The sequence below is a fragment of the Ursus maritimus genome, unplaced genomic scaffold, assembly GCF_017311325.1.
Source record: "Ursus maritimus isolate PB19 unplaced genomic scaffold, ASM1731132v1 scaffold_5, whole genome shotgun sequence".
Taxonomy (NCBI): domain Eukaryota; kingdom Metazoa; phylum Chordata; class Mammalia; order Carnivora; family Ursidae; genus Ursus; species Ursus maritimus.
The window spans coordinates 16,219,484-16,242,852 of record NW_024426663.1 but is presented as its reverse complement, the minus strand read 5'-3'; the positions used below and the strand labels follow the sequence as shown (position 1 = coordinate 16,242,852).

At 33.2% G+C, this 23,369-nt stretch overlaps 1 protein-coding gene across 4 annotated transcripts in view; it reads right to left on the bottom strand.

Annotated features, from left to right (window-relative positions):
- FAM172A (family with sequence similarity 172 member A) overlaps nt 1–23,369 on the bottom strand; it is a 419,583-nt gene that overhangs the window by 163,604 nt on the left and 232,610 nt on the right. For 3 of the 4 annotated variants that reach the window (XM_040622090.1, XM_040622091.1, XM_008700844.2), the window contains one exon: nt 20,546–20,665. In XM_040622090.1, the coding sequence (XP_040478024.1) occupies nt 20,546–20,665 (120 nt within the window). Of the gene's footprint in view, nt 1–2,598; nt 2,719–20,545; nt 20,666–23,369 lie in introns of those variants that run through there. The other variant, XM_040622092.1, reaches the window with a different exon arrangement.

The following is a 23,369-nucleotide window of genomic DNA, read 5'->3' as shown; positions in this document are numbered from 1 at the left end:
TACCAGTTTGCTGTTTTAAAAGCAAGGAACATAATTAGGCTTCTATGAAAAGATTCCAATGTGCGTTTAAATTGCTACATCTTTAAAATGAGTAAGGTGCAAACGCAATAGTTTAGTATGCATAAACACCAGGTCCAAATGATAGTTAAAAGTCGATAGGTATTTAGGACTTTTTACTATAACTTCTGCTTAAAGCAGAAGCTTGACACTTCAACTATTTAAATTTAGAAAAAAGTTGCAAAATGCCTACAGTTGAGTTTTTTTTTAGAAGTTTAATTTTGGCAGGGCTGTTAAAATCTAGGGTTAAAATTAAAGAACAACAACAACAACCTTTTTTGCTTGTCACAGTATTTAAGTAATGTTAAGGATATTAAAGCAGATGGACATATTTATGTTCAATTTAATTGTAGTAATTAATACCTATTTTGTTACATCAAAAAGTATGAGTTCTCATTAAAATTTCCATAGGAAATATAATTTTATCCTAAATCAGTAAAAACAGGTACCTGCTTACACAGGTGATAGTGAAAAACCAAAGTTGTATAATTGTGAGAGGAGAGGTCTGATTTTTTTACTTGGCAGAACAGTTGTATAAAATGCTACTGCAATTAGCACTAAACATCAAGTACTCTCCTGTAAGTCTTCAATAGGCAAAAACATTGTTTATAGGAAGTAGTTGCGTTCTTTTATCTCTTTTACAAATTTTTGTTTTCATGGATATTTGCAGTTTCATCTTTAATTTCACTGTAAGATATTTGGCGATCATTTGTTATTAATATAGGCACAAAGTGATATGAGATTTCCAACCCCACCCTACCACCGACCTACATTACTTCCCAAAACACCCAAGAAAAAGAAAGGGATAAGTTCTAAAAGCTAAGAGATAATGGAACACCATTAAGAGAAGCTTCCATTCTCAGAGGTAAAAATTAATTTTTTAGACTTAACCCAGAACATTTCTGTAAATATAGATTTGGGGGATGTATGAATAAATGTCCAGGCCAGGTTTTCTGTGTTGTAGAAAAAGGGTAAGGTAAACAGGTCCATACTTGTTGTATGAAAAAGATGCTGGGGTAGGAGTATGAAGACTGAAGCTAAGTTCACACACAGCTGGACAGAAATGGTGAGTAGGAGCTATTATTATTCCTACAAGGTTAAAAGAAATGGGAAAGGTTTGTAATCCACGTATTTTATTATCAGCATTAACATGACCATGATTACATTTGATTCCTTTCTAGAACATCTCAGATAAAAGAGTTTGAAAGTATACGTACACAGACACCAACAAAAAGATAAATTTTCACAATGTGAGTTTTTAGCTTTAACTTCCTAAGGCCTACATTAAGAATGTTCAAATACAGATTTTCTTTTGCATATGTGTCCTAAACAACCGTAAACAAGAAGATTCTTGTAAAGTGGTTAGAAGCAGAAAAGGAGTAAAAGAGAGAAATAATTTCAAAGGAAGGTATTTCCTTAATGTATGTGTATTCATTCAAGTAACTAACACGCAACTATCTCTTCATGAATATGATATCACAAAGATTAGTAAGTGCTTCCACATACTTAAACAATCATAAATATGTATCAAATAATTGACCATAATAAATTTTTAATCAACAACTCTCATTACACCGAAAACATTTTCTTCAGGATGATAAAGCAAAACTGTACTATACTTTCAGGAATAATTCAATATTATTAAAAGTTGGAAAGAACAAATACAGCATAAAGCAAATATTAGTCTTTGACATTATTTCTTTATCCACAGAGATATTTTAAATATTTACAGCTGGTTAATTTTACCAACAGTGGTCAGTACTTGCTTATTAACCAATAAATGCTTTTTAAAGTACTATCTTGGGGCAGGAGTGAGGAAAAGTAAGAGAAAGATAGTAAACTATTATTTTACTCAGAAATTATATAACCTCTTATTTATTTGCTTTATTTTCAGAAAAGTAACACTTTTGCATAAAACAAAGTGTATCTTAATGATTTTTATATTTAATTATATCTTGAAAAATTTAGAATTTTTACATATACTATTGTGAGTTAAAAATCATAGTTACAATTACAACTTAAGTTTTTAAGCAACCAGAGTGCTATATATAATAATATCATAGACAGGGACAGGAAATTTACAAGCATATCCTTAAAGAGGAGAGATCAAATTTTATTTCATTAACCAGACAAAAAACTCCTTTTTGAGACTTTATGAAGAGATATACTTTTAATACATAATGATTAATAATTTTTACTACTAAGTTACTATGGTGTTATTAGAAATTCTCAGACTTACAATATGCTACATTGGAAATATGGTAACTTCCAGAAATCATCAATAAATATATGATGCTTTGTCAAAGGGAAATAATGAGACGAGGACTGAAATCAGCGTATCCTTCCTTCTATGATTTAAAAATAATTATTCCTGTATTTGAAAACCCATTAAGCTTGAAAGCTTTTTAGCAATCTCTTGCTTCTTCATTAGATGTGGGAAAAAGTAATGGCTTTCAGTGGACAACTTTTTACCAGTTATTTCACCATCTTTATGTTTCCCAGCACCTGACAACAAAAGCCCACCCCCCGCCCCCGCCAAGTTTCCTCAGATATGTCTTACAAAGAGACTGAGCACAGAGAACATATTGCATATTCAGACCTTGATATCCCTGCGCGGGAAAGTCTGGAAGACTCTTCTAAGTCTGAGGTCCTGAGTAGTACCTGAGCAGTAATAAAAAGAGTGGGCATGATACAACATCTTGATAGAATTGCACAGAGGCCAAGTTCTTTCTTTCCCCACCAAATACTGAATTATATTTCTCTAGTGTGGGTCCATTCAAGCAGCTGATTATGTGGTGTAAATTTGGAGGAGAAATACAGCAATTGTGACTGAATTATATAGCAGAAAATCTGGCCAGTTGAAGTGTGTATTTATACCTATTCATAGTTGCACATGGTCACTTGTATTTGGGGTTGTCATTCATTCCTATAAGGGGTTTTCAATGCATCTCCTGTAGCACCATACACTTGTTGGTTGTATGCAGTCAATGGTTCTTCCACACAGCTAAGCAAAAGCACTTTCCAGCATCTGAATTAGCTTGTTTGATCATGGGTTGCTGTGAAATATAGACTCCTCTGACTTCTGAGGTAAAAGAGCTCTTCTCCACTCATGAGATTATTTTACATCTAGCAAGAGCTTAAGATATATACTTACTCATTCAGATATGCAAATTTAACCACCAGAGACAAGTAAATTATGCAAGATGATGTACGTTTCATTGTAGCTGGAAAAAAAATGTGCAAACACTATACAATTCCATTTCAGAGAGCTATACTTGCACAAAGTTGAGATGCACTGAACAAAAGTTGCGAGGTAATATCCCTGTTTCCACAGTTTGAATTCAGTTTTGAAGAGCTGTTTTTAAGAATCTAAAGAGGTTTTTCATTTCAATACTTTCATATGCCTTTTTCATTGGTATTTTCACAAGTTATTTTCCCAAACTACCAAACTTATATTTAAACTTTGGAAAAAAATTACTTCCCTATTCTAGGAATACTTTTTTCTTATTTGTATGAATATGTATACAAATGATTAACAACTCAACACATTTTAATTTAATTTAAGCTTCCATCACCCCCCCAAAACTAATTTTTCCAATATAAGGTCCTGTTTTCTAATACATGTTATTTAAATTAATAATAATTGTTTACTGACATTTCCACTTGATGTGAAAATTTCATCTAACTCATGTATGTATCTCATTAATGCTGTAGCTTTTAGAGACACCTTTAAAACAGCAAATGACCTTATCTAACAACCTGACATGGCTAATGCCCTTGTATAATAAACATTGAATTCATTCCAGGGTTAATTTTAAAGCACGAATTCTAGCATTTCTGATGCAAATAAAAGAAATGTGATCTCTTATATTTTCTATCAAATTTTACAAAACAGAATTATTAAAGTAGAAGAAGGTTTCCGTGTCTTGTGACACACCAAGTGATGCCACAGTGACACCACTGAGTGAAATAATCGACGCAATGTTTTTCTGTAACATTTATTTTCTATACTTTAACAATATTCAGAGACAGTGACCTGTTTAATGAAGATAAAACAGCGTATATAAAAATGTCCTGATTTGTAGTAAGTGTTACTAAATATGCTTTCTGAAACCATTAAGGAATTGTCGTAGCAGAGTTTAATTACCAACAGCACAATAATCAAATTCAGCCATGACACATTTCTAAGTCTTTGCCAAAAGTAAACCTTCTCATAAATTCACATAGGCTTTGATGAAACAGCAAGCTGGTCGGGAGGATATTGCTCCGCATCTTGACAGAAGCCTACTTTCGTCTCACCAGTTCCTCACTAAAGATGTAGTAAATAGGTTGGGAGTAATGGGCATTTTCTTGATAATTAGCTGTGTAGGCAAATATGTTCTTTGGCAGACAATATAAATGTTGATTTAAGGACCAGCCAATAAAGAAGGCTAAACTGCAAAACATTCATTGCTCAATTTCTCATAGCTTTGGTTGAAGACTTAATTTTTAAACTCAGGTTTCCATTATCACCAAATAACACACTACCACAAAAGTTATGACATAATGAAATAAAGTTTACATAGTTAATATTGATATGTAGCTGCTTAAAAATTTCCATATCTGACATACCACTCACGTTAACATTACTTACTAATAACGATGAATGGTAACAGGCACGTCATTCTGGATCACTGTTTCATTGTGAAACTAATAAAACTCCTTATTTTCTTAAACACACAAAGCAATGCATGTCTCACTGAAACTAAGGAATCTATAAAGCTAGTAAAGATAAGTGGTAACCTATCACAACACCAGTAAATTTTAGTTTATGCCTAGGTTTAAGAGATCTTTAAAGAAAATGGTTTTAAGCTGGAAGCGAGATACACTGTTTTAAAAACAAAAATAGCACAAGATAAATGGCATATACTCTGGCAATTTTCTTTTAACGTAGCTTTTTCAAATATAATCTAGTCTACAGTGCACTCAAACTGCAGAAACATCCAAATTAGTTAAGGAAAAAAAGAGATACTTATCCTTGCAAAAAGGGCCTATACTCAAAGGAACATCTGAATAAAATTGAGACATCTGCAGTAAAGTTTTACCTTCTCCCTAGAATGTTTGAGATGAACTCAGTGTAACACTGTCTTCCAAGAAAAGACAAAGTGATCAATGCAAGAACACATCAGGCTGCCTTGGACAGGCCAATCAATGCAAGAAAGAACCTTGCCCAGGGCCTTATGCAAATAGAAGCACGTCCTGCAACCTAGGGAGGGAACATGCGCAATAGATCAATTGGATCTAAAAAACCTTACAGCTATATCAGCTTCAGACAGTAAATATATACTGATGACTACCTCACACTTCCCGCGAATTCTTAAAATGGGTTATTTTTAATAGCCGGTTAAAAACTCTTTCTGGGATCTAGAGTGCAGCAAAGAGGAAGAAAACATGGGAGAAACACTCAGCATTACTTTTGAGAGTGTGCAAATAAAATTCTGATTTCTTAAAATTTCTGGCATAGCTGAATTTTGCTGATGTTTCAGAAGGTTACATTTTTACTATGTTTGTATTCATGAACAGGAAATGAAAGCCTTGAAAAAAGCAGACACTGTCTCAGGTAGTTCTTGAACAAGGAATAAATGAAAATGTGGTAGGAAAAATAATTCAAGATATAAAATTATAGTCATCATTCTCAGTCACCAAAGATTATTCTCTATAGGGGTTAACCTATTGATATAGGAGCAGTTTTTCTTTTAAAGTGAAAATCTGTATCTCCAAAAACCACTCTAAAATCTGATTAGAATGCATAATAAGCTCAAGGGCTACTTAGTACACAAAGTTAGTACACAAAGCTCTATCCCTGTTAACCGGTGTTGAAGGCAAGTCAGATGCTGTATAAGGCTACATCAAAAATGCTCAATTATCAGGTGTTCAAGGAAGTACTTGAGTGCAAAATTATTTCCTAAATATTTTCTTTTCTCATTTGTTTTTAAACCCACTGTTTCTCCTTAGGAATTTCACTTTTTAAAAAGGCCCTTCATAACCTAAAAGAAGTCAAAATCGTATTTTAAATAAGAATTACAGCATCAGCAACAATAATAAAGATGCTATCAAATGAATAAAAAACTGAAAATATCTGTTACTACACTTACTTTGGAATTTTAAATTTGAAAACAGCTGCAGATGCATTCTCTAAGAGGTGTGTAGCAAATACTTCCAATAATAAAAATAAAATATATGATTTTTCCTTGTTACTGATGTATGAACTTTCCTTGGCAAAACCCTATATAAAATATGAAAATCTGACATCTAATATAAAGTTCACTATGTAGAGCTGTTTACTTAGCTGTTGAAAGGACACAGATATCTTAAACACTCTTTTATTTAGCCAATGAAGAGAAATATGAGACTATGCAGGATAAACATAGCTTTTTAGTTTTCGCATTTCTAGTGCTTTCTACATTGGTAAGATTTTAAGTTTCAATTTAGTCTAATAAGATTTTTTTTTCTAAGGCATAAGTAAATATGTCATTCATGTGTTTGATCCTCTTTAGACTTAAAGCTTTATAAAAACTTTACTATTTACACGGAGCAAGCATGGAGATATAAAATCAAAGCACTATAATACCCTTTTATAGCTTTTCAAGTATTAGATATCAGATGAAGTGCTTATAGTAAATCAGAAAGGCATGAAGGAGCAGGTTAATTATAGGGACTCAAATGTTTCCTTTTTCCAATTTTAATTTTTAATATAAGAATTTTGAGTAGTCTGGTATTCATAGTGAAATGTAAACTCCAACTTACAGTAAGTAAAATTCAAAGGATGAAGCAACTATGATTTCACTTTTTGTTACAATATTTAAATTGCTATATTTCCTCCCATATGTAGGAAAAAAAAAGGAGAAACGATTTTGGAATACTATCAACTAATATTTGATACTGTTGACGTTGTGATAGGCAATGAATAATGAAATTCTATCCTTCGTGATCTAAATCTGCACAATACGAGATTTTTTGCTTTCAAAAGCATATTCTTGGTTTAAAAAGTATGTTAGGTATGATATTCAGTTTACTAAAGAATTCTGTACTTTACAAATATAAATGTAGATTTTTTTTGAATGGAAAGTTCCCTCATTAATTAAAAATATCCTATTTTAAAGATTTATTTATTTATTTTTAGAGACGGAGAGTAGTAGGGCGGGGGGAGGGACAGGGAGAGGGAGAGAGAAACTTAAGCAGATTCCACGCTGAACATAGAGCTAGACACAGTGCTTGATCTCATGACCCTGAGATCACAACCTCAAAGTCCGACACTTGGCTGAATGTGCCACCCAGGCACCACTAAAAAATACCCAATTTCAACATAAATTTATCTCATGCAGTTTTTTCAAAAACCGATTGGAGGGGATACTGTTTCTTGGGTAAATTCATTAACTCTCACATTGGATTTTGATTTCAAATTGGACTTCAATTCTGGCTCTGACCCTTGCTATGCAACCTTGGACACGTTCCTCAACCTTTCCCAGTGTTTCATCTGTACAACAGGGTTAACACACCCACCCAAAAGAGTTAAATGTAAGTTGTAAAATGCCTTGCTAAAACAATGTTTAATGACCACATCCACTAGCATCCTAAACTAGTGCTCTCTTCTGAGGGGCAGTATGCATAATGGTTATAAGCCTGGACTCTGGAGTCAGAAAACTTAAGTTTAAATTCTGGCTCCATCACTTACCGGGTTGTGTGATTTTGGTGCCTCAGTGTCCTCATATGTAACTGAGAAAAATATTAATACATACAGCACAGGGTTGTTTTAAGGATTGCATGAGTTAATATATACAAAGCACTTAAAACAATGTCTGGTACTTGGTAGCTGCTGTGTTATAAAGCTATTACTTCTAGGTGTAAGTACAGATACGGGTAAGGCAAAGGAGCAAACACTGATAGCAGAGATTGTTCCAATGAGACTTGAAAGGTCAAGTCTATTTAGCTGGTATTAGAAGACAGCTGTCTATTTCTAGCATGGAATGAGCCGCAAAGAAGAGCCAACCAGGGGCTTGGCCAAGGAAATTCATCTGCTTTCCAGATCTTCATGAACTGTTTTCAATTTTTCAGCTTAAACTGAATTTCCAGTGCACCACATCAAAACATATTCAAAATTTAAATATAAATGATTTGGGGACTGCCTGTTATTTTAAATTTTCCACACCTTCTTTCCACTTCACTAATTTGGGCAATTAAGAATTGATTAAAATTGAAAGTCTACATGGAAGGCACAGAAAAAATAAGCAACAAATAGGATAGAGAATAAAAACCTAATCATCATGTACTTCAACAGAGAAATGTAGACCTGAATCCTGAAATATATGAAAACCAGAAGGTTGTCTTAGGGGTAAGAGTCACCACAGTCAGTATATTACACCACTGATTTGGCGTAAGTACTTGATGAGAGAAGAAACACACCAAAACCCAGGGTAACAAAATGAGAGGTCTGCCTTCAAAGGAAGACAAGATATATTTAAATAGTTCTCATCTGTAAAATGGGGATAACAGTACAAAACTCGCAAAGATTTATGAGGATTAAATGAGATAAAATATGCTTATATAAAGTGTATGGTAAGGACGGTGCCTGGTGCACACTAAGTATCGTTACAGTATTAGTGAAGCTACTGATGAACACGAAGATGCTGTTGCTGCCTTCTGGTGTGTGAGACATTCATACACGCTAGTTCTATTTAAAATGACCATTTTCAAAGACTGCTATGAATTGTTTAGAACTGTTCTTAGCCTAACCACGTCTTGGGCCCCCATGGCTGGCTGACAGATTATATGGATTCTATTATAATAGCAATGACAGGGCTCTAGCAGAGTGAGAGAAGGCTCTAATACAGCAATCAGATTAGAAGATATCTGTTTTACTTGAAAATCTATTGTAAGATCTTGGAGTAAATGCAAGGGTCACTACATGTGAAGGTTTATAATATGCTAAAGATAGCTAATATATTACTACACATTTAATATTTGGACATAATATAAATAAGTCTAATATTTAGATAGCCTAGAAATGCAGAACTGAAAATTTAAGGCTGAGCCTGTAACAGCAGTAAAAACTATTATTACACTATTAATGACATTGGAAATAAGAATTTTTTCTGAGGTAAACTGAGCAGTAATATAACAGAGGCAATGCATAGGGGTTAGTGATATATCATTTTTTGACAATTGTTCACAGGGCACCACTTTATTGAGAAAGTCAAAGTTTCTTTGTTGTTAGCAGACAGGCTACTAGAATTTTTTAGAAAATCAACATTTACAATTATATAGCATCCCTTGACGTCTTGTAACTGGAAAGAAGTCAAAATAGGGAATTTCTACAGGAGAAAGTTGAGGTGCTTTATCTTTCCGACCAGTGCCTCTCCTTTAGAAAGATAAATGCCAAGTTTTTCTTTTAATCCAGATGTCTGATTAATGTAGTAAAGAAATTTGGAGATAAGATGTTAGAAGTTAGATGTCAAGATTTATGGATATCAGGCATAAACTAGGTATATTAGAAATTAGAACACTTTTTAATCATTTGACTCAATTATAAAAATGTCACTGAAATATTAAATAGCAATTTTTATTGTATTCTTATGCTCTTTGATAAACTTCTTTATGAGAAAAATTCAAATAACATACGGAAAACTAAGAAGAAATCTGAATACACTAATACATATTTAAACAGGCAATTCTTTTTCCATAGACGATATGAGATTTAACTTGTTCAATTTAATCAGAGAAAATATAACTAGTTTTGGGGTTAGGGTTAGGCTTGGCTACTTCCCTTGAGTAGAGATTTCAATAACTTCTTAGCTGTTTTTCTTCATTCACTGACCAATTTCCATTAATGGCCCTTCCAAGTGTACAAAATTTTGAGACACAGACTATACCTCCTACACACTCAAGCATACTGATTCTAAATGTCCCTGTTTTACATCTTAAATAATCAACTTTGTTCTCTCGTTCGCCCTGCTTTGCGCTATGTTGTGGCTCAATATGAATGCCCAGACCTTACTTTCTTCATCTGACTCAACGAAGCACCATCTGAGATCTACTTTTGATAACTATCTCTATATAAATACAGGATCAAAAACTATTTATTGAGTATATACTTATTATAGGCCCAGCCAGGCTAGCAGCATAATAGGAACCAGAGAAAAGAATTAATTTGTTATTTATTCTTAGTCAGTTAAAGAAAAGGACTCTGAGATGACTTAAAGCAAAATATATTTATGAATTAAGACACTCAATAAATGATCACAGATGAGAATAATTAATGAAATCAAAAACTAACCATACCTCTGGGTTTGTAGGAGACAAGGGTAAAAATGCATTACAGAGTTTTTATTTTCTGATAAAAAGATCATATCAATTTATTAACAGAAACAATCCTCCCCAATACTTACACAAGATAAATTTATGTTATGGATCTTCATTTTGGGGAAGTTAACGTCTTGGCTACAATGCCACTTCACAAGTATCTTACTATATATTACTCTGTTTAAATGTGCTTCCTATTTAGCCTATCACCTTCTTGCAGCCAGGGATCATGTGCTTTAAACTATTTTCCCAGTACTTCCCCCAGAGTGGGATGTTCAAATGAAAAAATGAATTAATATCTTTAATAGTTTTCTAAACCATTTATTGTTTGGAAGGCAAAATATTCAAACCCAAGAAATAATTTCTATAAAGTCAAATTTATGAGATCCAGGTGGCTTTACTATGTTCTAAATTTATTCACTGAAAAGGTGCTGAAAACCAATAACAAAAAATATGAGGGGAGAGTGAACTGACATACGTATGGGGTTAAAAGTCTCCAACTCAAAAAGTTAAGAACACAGCAGCTTAGAAGAATATCACTTTGTTTCTCTGGGCACAAAAGGTTTCACACTCATAGTGTGATCATTTCAGAGCCATGAGAACAGGAAAAATGATAGCTCTTCTGACCTCATCTCCTTTATTGCATAGAAACCTGGTAACCAGTACCAGGATAAACCCTGGGTATCTAAATAACCTTAGGATGCAGTATTCTACTGTATCCCATTCTGATCTAAGCCACATAAATTGGACTTCTGCCTCGATTCATCATTTCATAATCTTTTTGATGTTTTTGCCTACTGCTATAACCTCTTTCTCAGGAAAGGATTCTATTTCTAAACCCCTAGCCAGTGCTTGAAGTCTTAAACCTTGCTTTGTTTATCCTTTTCCCAGTGCTGGATCCTGTTCTTTTTTCCCCTTTTCCTTCCCTATAATGCAGTGACGTAGGGTATGGTTGGAGAGAAGAGGTACACTTAGAACCAGTGACTACATTCTATTTACTCATTTATCACCCAATGCCTTGATTTTCTGTTCTCTGCTACCAGATTATACCTCTTAATTTAAGCCTGAGTTCACCATGCTCTATTTCTGCTTACCTAGTGATGGTTCACCTGCTACTCCCTCCAAAGTCAATCTCTCCAGCTAAATTAGCTTTTCTTAAACCCATTCTAAACCTTAGTAATGACACCTTTGCCCAGATCTGGCTTCTTTCTTTGTTCTCTCAAGCTGTATCCCAACATGGATCTAGTATGCTTTGAGTCTGAGTCTACCTGGCTTCCCTGAGTTAATTTGAGTAAATTATTTAATAAGGATTGAAGTCCAACTTCTAAGACAGAAGTTAAATGGTTCTGATTGTAAAATTTTTGTCCTCTAAGAGCTCTTTTCAATTTGTGGTACAAATCAGAGGTGTCACTGTGGTGGGGAATCTTATTTGGGGAAGTGCTTACATTGAGTGATTATCATAATGTTGTAAGTATAGCAAAAACAGCCTCTTTATTAACTGAAATGTGTTCTACAATCCCCCTTATAAAAGGTCTATAACAGTCTATCATGCTCTCATACCTGCAGTAAAATGCAAAATCTCTCATTAAGATATTTTATAAAACCAATGAAAAGGAAATATTTCTTGTAGAAAGATTTATATCTAACAAATTAATATATCAATTTCTCTGGGTTCTCCTTAACATATTATTGTGCTAATTTACCAGTGGTTTCCTGGCAGTCTGTTGAGTTAACAGATAGAGTGCCCAATCTTGCACCTGCCCAGCAGTAGGGCAATGAGACCTGGATGCAGCCCATTTACGTGGATACTGAAAAACCTCTTCAAAAGGTAATTCTAACGGAGTAGTATGGACCCTTTTTCCTACAAAAAGATTCTTATTAAAGATTAGTGAAATTTTTCTCCATTTCAGCCTTTTGAGCAAACTGATCTTGGTGTGAATGAGGGATATAAACATTAAGAAGCACACAAGGTCCTTAGTGGAAAAGATCTATCAAGAATGGAAACAATCACAAGTAACATCATACTTAATGGTGAAACAATTAATGCTTTCTCCTTAAGACCAGGAACCAAAGGATGTTTACTATAGCTACTTCTATTCATCCTTGTACTGGACAGATTAGGGAAAAAGAAATTAAAAAAGGAGAGAGAAGAAAAGCAAAGCATCTTGATCAGAAAAGAAGTAAAATTATTTTTATTCAATATTATATGACCTTGAACATAGAAAATTCTAAGAAATTCATACCCCACCCCACCCCCCACACACCAGGACAAATAAACGAGTGCAGCAAGGTTATAGATTATAAGACCAAAACATAAAAATTATATTTTTACACTAATAGCAAACCATTTGAAAATGAAATTAAGAAATAATTTCACTTACAATAGTGTAGAAAGAATAAAATACTGAGGAATAAGTTTAACAAAAGAAGTGTAAGACGTGTACACTGAAAACAAAACATTTTTGAAAAAAGATCTAAATAAATGGAAAGAAAGCCTATGTTCATGGAATGGAAGACAGTATTAATATGGCCATACTTCCCAAATTGATCCTAAAATTCATATGGAAATGCAAGAGACGCAGAATAGCCAAAACAATCTTCAAAAAGAAGAACAAAGCTGGAGAATCCACACTTCCCAACTTCAAAACTTACCACAAAGCTACAATAATCAAGACAGTGTGGGTACTGGTATAAGGAGAGACATATACATCAATGAAACAGAACTGAGGATCCAGAAGCAAACCCTTACATACTTATAGTCAAAGATGTGAAGACAAATCAAAGGGGAAAGAATAGTCTTATCAGCAAATGGTGCTGAGACAACTGAGTATCTGCATTTAAAAGAATTATGTTGAACCATACTTCACACAACGTACAAAAATTAACTCAAGTGACAAAAACAAAAACTAGATGAATTCAACTTCATCAAAATAAAAAACTTCTGTACTTCAAAGGATATCTTCAAGAATGTGAAAAGATATCCCACAGAATGGGAGAAAATATTTGCAAATCATGTATCTGATAGGGGACTTGTATCAGAATATACAGAGAACTCTTAGAACTCAACAATCCAATGACAACACACACACACACAAAATGGACAAAAATTTTAAAAGACATTTCTCCAAAGAAAATACACAAATGGCCAATAAGGACATGAAACATGTTCAAAATCATTAGTCATTAGAGAAATGCAAATAAAAACTACAATGAGGTATCAGTTCACCCCCACTAGAATAGCAGAAATAAAAAAGACAAACAATAACAAGTGTTGGTGAGGTTGTAGAGAAATCAGAACTCTCATACATTGCTGGTAGGATTGTAAATATGGGAAGTGATGGCTAATGGATATTCAGTTTCTTTTGTGATGATGAAAATGTTCTAAAATTAGACAGTGGTGATGGTTGTAGAACTCTGTGAATATACTGAAAACCACTGAATTGGATACTTTAGAAGATAAATTTTATGGCATGTGAATTGTATCTCAAGAAAGCTTAATAGATCTTATTTATATCTCAACAAATATGTTAATTAACCTCAAAAGCTAATTATCAAAGAAAAGGTAATATTAAACTCATAATTAGGGATGAAATGGAAAGTTTCCTAGACTTATGGCATACACTGCTATGTAACATTATGGGGATATAGTTATAACTTAGTTTAATAATTTTCTTCTTTGACTGAGAAGACTACACTTTGAAGAGTGAGTCACAAAGAAGTCATCTTTTCAGTCAGCTGAAGGGACGAGGACACCAGTAGAAAAAAGATCGTAAGAGACTAACACCAGGAACAAAAAGGGTAGGTAATACTGTCTGATGTGAAAGAACTGATTAGTCAGAATTCCCAAACTAATCAATATTACAATGGAGGGTACAAAGAATGATTAAGTTTAATTAGTAAAAGAGTTATTGCCAGTGCTCAAACTCTCTATACAGATCAATTAACTTTGCAGATACTTAAGCCTACTCATGTTATTGCAATACATATTGTTTCCAAACTTGGGGAGAGATGGTGGAACAAGAACATTGTTCCAGATAACTTGGGCAAGATAAAATTCAGAGATAAAAGATAAAAACAAAACTAATTAGTAAAACAAAACTAAAGTTTTCATTTGTGAAACATAAATACTACAGAAAAATGGGGAGTTAAGTGAGAATACTTTGTGAAAAATCTAGTAAGGAGGGAAATTCTTTCACTTGGGAGGGGGAAATGGCATTGGCAAAATGAAAATGAGGACCTCCTGTGGGCATTTGGACTCACATTTAACTACCACTGATTCAGTTCCTCAAAACCAGGAATTTTCTAATTTAATTCTCAAACTTTGCTGTGAAGCAGGTACCTTTAGAGGAGGGCACACAAAAGGGATCTGGTCCAATTTATCATAATTTTTAGGTACAGAACTAGGTATTTAAACCCAGGTCATCTTCTGAGTTTTGTGTACACTGGGCTTGGAGGCCAGGGATGGAGGCGTAGTGAGATGGGGCAATGGCAGTAAGGAAATTAGACTAGAACTGAAGGTTTCTACTGGGAAAAATACAGTTGGAAAGAAATAATCAGATTATACAGATGGTCTTAAAGTTACAGAGAGGAGACATGATACAGTAGACAACTGGAGCCAATGTGATTCAGGAATAGCATGGTAAAAGGGGTTTTTAAATAATATTATCTATGGTATGCTATACAGTGGGAAATAAAGAGTAAAGACAGCCAGTAGGAAATGGGTAGAAGAGTACAATGATATAGTTGTAAAATGATGAAATTAACAGTGGGCAGAGAGAAGAAAAGACATGACCAATATTTCAGAGGAAGATAACTGACAGAAATGTGTTGGCTGCTTAGATACGGGACAAAAGGAGCGGAGTCAACATAAAAATGAACAAACAGCAGTCCTCCTAATACTTATTAAAAATTATTTGAATAAAAGTTAAAAAAAATCAAACTCCAATACACAGGTAACTCCTGTGAAGTTTATGAACAAATCACATCTGTATATATAACTCTCCTTTTCTTTTTAAAACCCCGACTTGATATCTCACTTATTCATTTATTATTAACCACAATTATCAACCACATAATATATGCAAACACTTACCCCAAATACCTAGGTATCAGCATAATCACTGTTTATTATTATGTATCTGTTGTGTTTGGATTCCTTTTATATCTTCTTTGATATGGTGTGTATGGGGGAAGGATATACTATACTCTTTTTCTTCTCATTCAGCTTTCTGGATCCAATGTCACTAAGCCATGGAGAATCTCCCCTCCTTAACATCTCGAATGCGTGCTTACTCTCCCTACTTCTATGTGGGTAAAGCCCTTTATTGGATCTCACTTGGATTCTTGTAACTAACTTCTAAAATTAGTGTTACCAACAATCAAAAGATAGTATCTACACTACATGCAAGGCATGAAATAAAAGTGAATAGAGGAGATCAAAATAATATAACTTCCGATTCTTCTCTTTAAGGAGCATACAAAATAGTTCTAGAAACTAAACCGTCTTCCTATAAAATAACTCAAAAATTAAGAGAGCATTCCGCACAACAAGTTGTAATCATACATTAACATGTTGTTTGTATCATGTAGGCAACCGAATCAGAAATTAAAGTTATATTACAAATGGCAACTTATTTTTGCTGTATTACCAACATTTTAAAGTAGGTTTATAAGAAGTATTTTTGGTCTCAATTATTTTGGTAAGTTTTCTTTGCTTTATCCCTTACTTATTCTACCTCTCCTCAATTCTTGATTCCTAGTGGCCCAACTTTTAGCTTTTTCCACTGATCACATTACTACCAATATCTATACACTCGTATACAGATGTACTACCAATATCTAATTCACTTTGTTTTTTGTAAACAAAATGTAACTGATGCTTCTTTAAGGTCATAGTTAGCTGATGTCACTGAAGGTAAGACCGAATACTTTTAGTCCCATTCCATTTTCTCTTCAGCATAAATCCAAATCATGCTTCAGGCAGTTTTTTAAAAAGATTGACCCAGAGTAGACTGAGCTTGAGTGTCCTCACACAGTTATGTCCAAAAACTAGTCCTCTATCAGCTGCTGAAGGTCAGCTTAGGCTGCCTGAAGGCTAGGGAGCCCAGCATGGAACAATGGCAGGGAAATAGCGTTCCCTTCATTCCTTAATTCACATGCAAGTGAGGTGCCAATCAAGTGCTGACAAGCATGGAAAAACCAAAATCAAAAGTGGGTAGAGATATACTTTCAAAAGGAGCAGTTTTCACACATTTTAAGTGATGTTTTTAGTGGTGGTTGTGAACATATCACTAATTATATGGAAACGGAAATAAAAGCCATAAGAAAAACAATAATTTTATATCAGCTAAGATGATTCAATAAACTAATGAAACACATTTGCTAAAATTGTTTAAAGTGTTTTATAAAAAAAAGTATCAACACTCTCACTTTGGCTAAAGAAAGAAATCTGAATGCAAATTGATTTATTGAGCACTGCAAACATGGGAGGTAAGGTGAGCTGATTTGGGAAACTGGGCATTGACAAGTAAAACTAACTATTTCCAAATATAAGAAAATTTTAAGGTTGCTTCATTTTGTCAAACTATCAGCTAGAAAAACAAGAGCAAAGCACTTTGAAATGACCAACAATGTAAGCAATGGAATCACTTCATCGAAAGTGAAAGAAATGATGAAGAGCTTAAAACTATAGTTTTTAATGACAGTTATTTTTAAAAAATGAGCTTGATTTTTTTAACAATATAAGGCAAAAGTAAGCTTCATTATTTGTAGATGTCTCTCTGAATGAATTTGATAAATGTGTGTGAGTTATGACTACTAATTCTATCATGTATAAAACAGAATTTCTAAAAATAGAAATTTAAAACTTTATAAATGAAGGTTTAATAACTGTAACTTTTTATATTGAAACTATTTAAATACACAGAAAAGATAACATTGGACAGATACACTACTTTTTAAAATTCATTATCAATTCATAAAGTAAATAGTTCTTCCCATCTTCCCTTTTGTCTTTAATGAGTGAATGCTGGAATTGCTACCAGAGCTGTCTTAACACTTATTTTTACAAGGATCACAGAAAGTTTGGAGAATTAGAAATTTGGGTTGTTACCATATGGTGATTATAAATGCAGTGAAAAGGATATTTTTAATATCACTTTTCTCATTATTTTAGTAAACTATATACTGTTTTTATGAGGTTAGGTCTGATCAAGTTCCAAGATTTACTACCATAAAATGAGCATTGGTTTATATTATAATTATAATGATAATATATTTTTCAGGAGAAACGCAACAATTTAAAATAGGATATAATCATAAATGTTCTTAGGTTTTCAAAAATAACAATTAGCAAAATATGAAAGTCCTACAAATATTTTGTGCTCGAAATATAAAAGTAATTTATTTTCCAATATCTATTAGCAGCACATTTAATTTTAAACAATTATACACACTTTTAATTTAATTTAATGACAAGTTACATTTTATAATATGAGACTATGAGAGTGGTAGAAAAACAAACTCCATGCATTCAAACATGATATTACAAACTAGGATTGCTCCTAAAAGAAGGGGGGTGGAAAGAGACAGAGATAGAGATAAAGAGAGATTGCAAGAGAGGAGGAGGGAGTGAGTGAGTAGAGAGCCTTTAAGCAGGAGTAAAATTTTATGACAATTCAAAAAAAGTCAAACTTTACTGAAACGATTTAATGTCTGATGTGAACAATGTACTATCGAGACAAATTCTAAAACATAATCTAAGATGTTCACAATTCACTTTCTTGTAAAGTTAACATTAAAACTTGAATCCATGAAAAACAATTTCATCCATTACACTAACATTGAAAATCCCGAGAGAATAAATATTTGTCAACATTTTAAACACTGTGACTTTTCCCCTACGAATATCAGGGAGAATAGGAAAGAATATTATTCAACTTTCGGGAAAAAGCAAAGGCTTAAAAATATTTCAATGGTTTTGCTGTTTCTTTATGCTATATTTCAAAAATCCTTTTGAAATTAAGTAGAAACATAATAGCCTTAAATATATTAATCAAGCTTTGTCAAAATTTTATGTAAATCTCATTAGTGGTTTTAGTTATTATTATTGTCATTCACTTAGAGGCATTTGTTTTATTAGGTCAGGAACCACTTTTTCTTCAGTTGCCACCATGTGTATACCCCTAATAACATACCCCTATTAAAGTTACTTCACAAAAAGTAGCAAATATTATGAAGTTGAGATAATCGCCATTAATATTTTAAAACCTAAACAAGGTACATTACATTAAATAGACTTCTCAGTCCTGGTGTTGCCTGACAGATATGTGATGTGCCAGTGGTTATATTATATTCCTCCTCCCATGCCTGCACCTCCTGCAGAGATAGCAGACTACAGAAGCTGACCCTTACTGAGACCATCTTGTCTCTCTGACAAAGCTCCTTTTTAACTTCTTACTTACTGGTTACTTCCTGTGATGGAGAAAAACTTTGGCTCAGCTTGTGATAATTTCACAGGCCCTGAGGACCCTGACCCTAATAGCCTCAAGGTCAGAAGTCAAGTCTTGTTCTGAAACATCTGTGTGCTTTATATTAAAGTGGAACAAAAGTGGAGAAATATCCACCAGTGTGTGACAAGAAGGACAGGCAAAATGGGACTGACACACTGGTCATCTGTTACTCTGTCATCTTAAGTTCATTTTAAAAACTACCCAATATTCACTTAAATTCCAAATTTGATGTACAAAAAGCTTTTATAAACTGTCTTTAAGTAAAAAAAAAAGAAAAAAGGAATTTATGTTTTACAGTAATCTGGAATTTGGGTAGTCTTGCAGGCTTTCAGACACATTTTAAGTTACTCTTCGAGCTGATGAAATTTCAAATTTTAAGTAATGTAATGGCTTACAAAGAAAATGTAAGGTACATATATATGCTATGTGTGTACGTGTGTGTATATATATAGATCTGTATCTGTAGGGGCTAAAAGAACTATCTGAAAGACAACATTCACATACTAGTATATTAAAGAGCTATCTTAAAATATCTATTATATATTAAATTAATGCAGCAGAAATAAAAGTACTTGAAAAGAATTTCTAAAAAGTGAAATCCATTTAATAAAAGATTTAACTTATTTATTGATCTTAAGAGAACATAAACCATTTGCGAATTTAGGTCAGCTAAAATATTCCCAGGTGTCACCACCAGTTTTATATCTAAATCATGTGGGTGAGCAATAAGGTATGCGGAAGTTGAAAAGGCCATGGAAATATATTTAATTTCCACAACAAAGAGATATGCACATCAAAGTTTTGAAACAAAAGTTAGACAATAACGCTGTGCCTGCTTTTAATGTCCATGTTAGATTATTTGGATCTAAAATTATCAAATGTACTTTTATCAAATTAATCACTTTATTATAGCACTGTTACATCCCTGTAACATAAGGTTTATGGACATGGAGGCATAAATTCTTCATTGGTGCATTTTTGATATGGATTATATCCCATTAACCTTTCATACTGGCGCAAGGCATGGTACTTTAACACTGCATATGACACAGACAAAATTTTTAAATCTTGATAATTTTTTCTATAATGTACACAATCTTAATTCCAAGAATCAGGTTACTTTGAAATGCAAACATTTTTATGGCCAAACAATGAATTCCACTTAGCAGATTAATGGAAACCTTCTGATGGTTTAAATACTAATTATATGAATTCTGATCTAGTATCAAGTTCTGACTTGTGGAGATAAAAGTTAGTTAAAGATAAACAGAAGGGTCTCCAATATTCAATAGGTCTCTTGAAATTTTAAACAGTTTACAGATAACATATGCTTCAATAGTTGTACATATAACACAGGAAACAGAAGTATCATCAAATGTATGAAAATGTTCTATACTGTAAAAATTAAGAAGTAATATGTAAATAAGGAATAGGCAAAAAGCTTTCTGGTTAGCATGGAAAAGCTCTGCCACAATAAAGTAAATAAATACTCTTTTCACACATTATAAAATTATTTATTCACAATATTTTGTTTTCATCTTTTTTAAAGTAATTTAAGTAATGATATCAATTAAAATTGAGTGGGGGAGAATAAGTCTGTAAAGAGTTTGGGAATTAAAAACAGAGTTAAATGTACTCACCAGTTCAACAAAAGCAAGTCCTCCATAGCTGTGAGCAACAAAAAACACATTCTCAGCTGCAGACTGGGCTATGAAATGGTCCCACACATAGATTGCATGTTCTTCAGGAGAACCATTTTCCTAGGAAGAAAACAAGTATGATATATTATATACCATATCTAATTATTATCATAGTAATCAAAAATTAAATTATATGCTTGTTTACGTAGCTTAAGAAATAAGACAGTTGCAGCTCATTGAAAACAGTATCAGTACAAAAGAACTACCACTGAAAATTCAAATTAGAGAATAAATAAAAGTATTCAAGTATTAGTAAATTACTGCGAAGTTTAATTGTTACCATAATCCTCATAAACAAAATATTCAAAATAACCATATTTTGAGGGGTACTTGCATTCTGGTATATCCAAAATATTAAAACACACATGTATGTACTTGAGAACTGCACAGCAGAAAGTTACAGCGCCTTATGACAGAAGAGTAGAACACTAAAAAGTTCAGTTAAATTTCTACATTTATATCTGAAAATATTTCTATAAGAAATATAAATCTAAATTATTTGATTTATAAAATTTTAAGTATCGCTATAAGCTGAAAGGAAGCAGAAAATTAACGAATATTCTCTATTTAAATTATTTAAAAATGTACTTTTTTGTAAAAGTGTTTTCCATACACATTTTATTTCTAAAACTGGGAGAAATCTACCATATAAACCCAGGGGCTTCTGTATTTCTAACCTGCTAAACCCTAATAAATGTATGCATATTACTTTAATTCCAAAGGCTCTATAATAATTTCATTTTGTTGTATTTATTTTGGTAGTTGACACATATTGTGGTTACAGCTTAAACCTGGATAATGTGAGGAAAAAATCCCAAAGAGCTAAATAATACTGACAAAAAACAAATTGATAAAAACTAAAGAATCATGAAAAAATTTTGTACGAGTATTTCTTTAAAGCTTTAACAACAAAGACTAATTCCCTAAAAATGTCATGGTATTAGACAATGAAGACAATTGATTCACATTTTCCATCTTAGAAATTTTATAATATCATATCAAGGTCCAAAACATGACTTCCCTTGCCACCTAGAAGCTATTGTTCCCTGATGTCTAGTTCTACCCCAAATTTCTCTTCAATGCTCCAAACCCATATATCCAAGTGCTTGACAGTCATTTACTTTTTGATGTCCCACAGATATTTCAAACTCAAACAGTTCAACATTCCATTAGAAATCTCCTCTACAAACCTGTGTCACTGTCTTTGCTCCCCACCTCCAGGCAAAATCTGGGCATCTTTTATTTATCTCTTGCTCAAATTCCATATATAATCGATCATTGAAATCCTGTTGATTTTGCCCCCTGCTGTATCCTAAATCCATCCTCTTCTCTTTTCTCATTTCCTCTGGCTTAGCTCAAACCATTATCATTTCACAACTGGATGACTACAATGGTTCCCAGCCCATTTTTACTGCCTTTAGGATTGTCTATTTAAATTCTCTAATTCTGTAGTGAGAACAAACTTTAAAAAATGCAAATATGAACATGTTGCCATGTTACTCACCTCCTACTTAGTAGATGCTTCAAAGCTGATTCATTGCCCTCAAGATCAAGTTCAAACTTAGTATGACATTTAAGACCTTTCATAATCTGACTTCTACCTTCAACTGCATCTCTTACCACTGCTCTGAAATATAAGGTGACCCAAAAGACACCCTTTTCCCCCAGCAGGAGACCATAGAGAACACTCTCTGTGTTCTAATTGCAGGGAACAACTTCCAGTAACCTAATTGTGCCAAACTTTCTTTTCTCTGTGCTATTTCCTTTGTTTAGAAAGTGATTCCCGTGCTCTGCCCTCACTGCACCCTGCATAATTCCTACTTGTTTTTCAAACTCAAACAAGACATCACCTCCTGTCAAAAGTCTTCCCTATCATCCCCAAGGCTGGGTAACGTCTTACAACATCTTGTGCATGCTCCCATTATTATACTGAATAATCTGTATTGTAATTGCTTGTTTGGTTATCAAAGTCTTGAGGCCAAGAGCTCTGTCTTGTTGATTGAATCATTAAATTAGTGTAATAGATAAATAATGAAAATACAACATTTATCTTCAGGATGATTAATTACAACCTTGTAGTCATATACTAAAACACAAGTATGCTTTTAAAGATACCTATTGGTAACATACATATGAAATAACCCACAGTTAAGGTATATAAAATAAATAAAAGTGATAATTGGGAAGAAATCCATGTAGGGCATTTTGGCTTTAATAATTTAGCTTTCATTAGTTTAAAAAGTAGGAAATGGTGATCATAAAAATCAGCATAGTGGTTAACTCTAACATAAGAAATAGCAGGAAGATCGGTAGAAGGAAGGGTAGAATGAAGAGGGGGTAAACAGAAGGGGGAATGAACCATGAGGGACTATGGACTCTGGGAAACAAACTGAGGGCTTCAGAGGGGAGGGGGGTGGGGGACTGGGATAGGCTGGTGATGGGTATTAAGGAGGGCACATATTGCATGGTGCACTGGGTGTTATACGCAAATAATGAATCATGGAACATTATAACAAAAATTAAGGATGTACTGTATGGTGACTAACATAACATAATAAAAAATTATTATAAAAAAAGTAAGGAAGAGAGACAGAGTTGTGAAAAGAAAATAGACTTCTAGTGGCTGGCAGTGTTGCATTTCTTGACTGGAGTAGTAGTTACACAGATGTATTCTTTATAGTTAGAGTCAAACTGACTAATATAAACTTAGCACTTTTCTGTATATGTATGTGGAGAGACCATAGAATTTACTATACAAACTTCT